The 3,802-nt window shown below is 41.6% G+C and overlaps 1 protein-coding gene across 5 annotated transcripts in view; it reads left to right on the top strand.

The window, feature by feature from the left end:
* Positions 1-3,802, top strand: part of cpxm2 (carboxypeptidase X (M14 family), member 2) — a 20,181-nt gene that overhangs the window by 10,069 nt on the left and 6,310 nt on the right. For 3 of the 5 annotated variants that reach the window (XM_057359027.1, XM_057359030.1, XM_057359026.1), the window contains 3 exons: positions 326-465; positions 818-917; positions 1,621-2,294. In XM_057359027.1, the coding sequence (XP_057215010.1) occupies positions 326-465; positions 818-917; positions 1,621-1,850 (470 nt within the window). In that variant the 3' untranslated portion in view covers positions 1,851-2,294. Of the gene's footprint in view, positions 1-325; positions 466-817; positions 918-1,620; positions 2,295-3,802 lie in introns of those variants that run through there. The other 2 variants (XM_057359028.1, XM_057359029.1) reach the window with 1 other exon arrangement.

Genomic DNA, 3,802 nt, shown 5'->3' with positions numbered 1-3,802 from the left:
TGTGTGTGTGTGTGTGTGTGTGTGTGTGTGTGTGTGTGTGTGTGTGTGTGTGTGTGTGTGTGTGTGTGTGTGTGTGTGTGGACATGTTGTCAGTGTGTGTGTGTGGACATGTTGTCAGTGTGTGTGTGTGTTCATGTTTGTATATCCCGGTGGGGACCTAAACATGAATGCACACCAACACATGGGGACTCGTGTCACTGTGGGAACCAAAATTGAGGTCCCCACGGGCACAAAAGCTTATAAATTGTACAGAACAATATTCTTAAAAAATCTAAAAATGCAAAAAGTTCCGAAGTCACAATTCTAACACTTGTTTTGTTAACAGGTATGAATGATTTCAGTTACCTGCACACAAACTGTTTTGAGCTCTCCATGTATGTGGGATGTGACAAATACCCACACCAGTCTGAATTACCAGAGGAGTGGGAGAATAACCGGGAATCACTGCTTGTCTTCATGGAACAGGTGAACACACACACGCAGGCACATACACACATTTGTATATATGGTTTACGAGGACTCTCTACATAATGATTTGTATACTGTACAAACTGTATATTCTATTCCCTACCCCTAAACCTAACCATCACAGAAAACTATTGCCATTTTTTCTTTTTGAAAAATCACCATTTGGTATGTTTTTTAATCGATTTAGTTAACGAGGACACAGGAAGTGTCCCCATAAACCATGTTTACGTTGTTATACACATGTCATGACACAGATTTGTGTCCTCGTAAACCATATACAAGCACACTCTGACACACCCCTCATATTACATTGACACACAGTTGAGACTCGGTATGTGTTCATGCACAGGTGCATCGTGGGATTAAAGGTTTTGTCAGAGATGTTCAGGGTAAAGGAATAGCTAATGCTGTCATCTCCGTGGAGGGAATCAATCACGACATTCGCACAGGTAAAACACACGCACGCTCTGACAACATGGCCACACGCACGCACACACACTCACACACACACAGTGATAAGTTGGGTGAGTTTACTGACATGCACACACACACACACACACACACACTGAAACGCACGCACACACACTCACTCACACACACACACACACACAGATTTGTTGAGTATACTAGTGAGGACATTACATAGACTTCCATTGATTTTATATCAGGCTTATGATATATTCTATCCCCTATCCCTGACCCTTAACCTAATAATCACACAAACATGTGCACTCTATTACATTTAAAGAAAAACACTATTTGAGCGAATTATGAGCCTTTTTATTTAGTGAGGACCAGTAAAATGTCCTCACAAGTGGGTTCACACGTATTTCACTGTGGTACTGAGGACATTTGGCCCTCACAAATATAGCTAAACCAGTACACAGTGATGATTCGGGTGAGTTTACTGACATGCACACACACACTGAAACACACACACGCAGACACACGCGCATGCAGACACACATGCACGCACACACACACACTGATGAAAGATGAGAAAACTTTAAATCTTCTGTCTGTCTTTCAAACTGTGTGTTTTTCATGGTCTTGTTATGTTGTGTATGTAATATGACTGGGTTTGGATTATTATGACTGTCCCACATTTCCGTGAGCTGAGACTTTCCTTCACACATGTTTGTTTGTGTGTAGCATCTGATGGAGATTTCTGGCGTTTGTTGAATCCTGGAGAATACACGGTGAGGGTTCGAGCCCAGGGCTTCAGCTCCGGCAGTAAAGTGTGTGAGGTGGGATACAAGATCGGTGCCAGCAGGTGTGATTTTGTGCTCAGCCGCTCCAATCTGTCACGCATCAAAGAAATCATGCAGAAATTCAACAAACAACCAATCAGCATGCGGCTGTCACGACCAATCAACACATGATAGAGAGAGAGAGAGAGAGAGAATAACGACTAAAGGTGAGATCACCTGTCTGAAGTACATATGCAGTTTTTATAGACAGTTTACAGAAAAAAGTCATGAAAAATGAAGCATGTTAATTAAATGTATAAAACATTAAACTTGTGGTGATTTTGTCGCAGTAACTTCATGTTTGAGTCTTGAATTCTAAACCAATTCTCCCATACAGTATCTTACAATGCAGTTCTGTTCACTGTCCCTGCGGTCATTGATCTTCATTCTGTTCATAAAAAAGTCTTAAATACAGTTACTGACCGTTATTACATGTATTCAGAAAAACCCTAACCCTAAACTCATTAAGTCTGTGTGTGTCTGTGTGAATAAAACCATCATCTGCACAATCGTCTGGTTTTAACGTTTGAAGAGTTTTCTTGTGTTCCCTGTCAGAGTCTCAATCAGACGGTCAGACATGTTCTTCTCTTTACATGAAATCTCAAAGATCTGTTCTGAAGTCATGTGATGTCTGTGATCGGTCATTCTCACCATTCATCTCATCTGGCGTTTGTCTTCAGTTCTCAGACATGAAACTTTCTGCAGCACCTGCTTTTCATCTTTTCTGTTAGGAAATATTTTAGTTAAAAACATTGAATAAACACAGAATACAAAAAATTCTACTAACATAACTGTGTGTGTGTGTGTATCCCGGTGGGGACCTAAACCTGAATGCACACCAACACATGGGGACTCGTGTCACTGTGGGGACCAAAATTGAGGTCCTCATGGGCAGTAAAGCTTATAAATTGTACAGAACAATAGTTTTAAAAAATTTAAAAATGGTAAAAGTTTTCTATGATCTTTAGGTTTAGGGTTAGGGGATAAAATATACAGTTTGTACAGTATACAACTCATTATGCCTATGGACTGTCCCCACGGGGATAATAAACCAGACGTGTGTGTGTGTGTGAGAGAGACAGCTGTACATTCATCTGTTCGCAATGTCCTCGGGTGTAAATGAAAGTGAAGCTGAACGATTTATGATTTCAGAACGTAAGGTAAAAACATCTGTTGACTTAAACTGCAGCGCCAGCTGCTGACCACACGCGCACACGTACGCACACACCACTCATAAATTACAATCATGCTTCATTAGAATACATCACTGTCATAAAAAGTGTGTGTTATAGATGAGAACCCTTCTGCCTGTAGCTGTAGATGTGACGGCGTTAACACATGAACACAGATACCTGTCACGATGGTGCGTGGAAGAACCCAGATGCAGACAGGCGTGAAGGAGTTAACAAGACTTTAATATTACAAAAGACACGCAAAACAAAAACCCACAGTGGGGAACAAAACACGATAATAAATGGAAGAACAAACAGGCACATAAACTGACTAAACTAAAATACAAGGACTAAACACCACACTGGACAAAACTACAATGAACTGACAATAACTAAACTCACGCAACGAACAGGAACACACAGCACTAGGCACGGAGGTAAGTACATAGACAAGAACATATACAATGAACGAACACAGGACAATGAAACATGAGGCATTAAATAGGCAAGACAAACGAGGGATAATTACACAGGGCAGGTGAGGAACATGATACACAAGCGGAAAGCAATACATGAGACGAGAGGAGCGGGGCCAAAGACGAGACACGAGAAAACACATGGGAAGTAAAAACAAACAACTCATGGTTTTCTCACATAAAACATAAGGGCTCTGCCCCGATCCCACCACACGACTAGAATTTCATAAACAAGACGGTGGGACCGTGACGGAGCCCCCGCTTAATGAACACCTCCAGGTGTTCACCAAGGGGTTGACTAACAAGACCTGACAGACTGGACCAAAGACAAAAACCAGACAAACATGGTGAACAAGACAAGGGGCAGACAAGACTAAGGGATTGGGGTGACTTAATAAAAATAACAAACATGGGAGGGGGGGTGGGGCAAAACAAG

This window comes from Triplophysa rosa, linkage group LG18, assembly GCF_024868665.1.
Source record: "Triplophysa rosa linkage group LG18, Trosa_1v2, whole genome shotgun sequence".
Classification (NCBI taxonomy): Eukaryota; Metazoa; Chordata; class Actinopteri; order Cypriniformes; family Nemacheilidae; genus Triplophysa; species Triplophysa rosa.
This window is presented reverse-complemented; position numbering and strand designations above follow the sequence as displayed.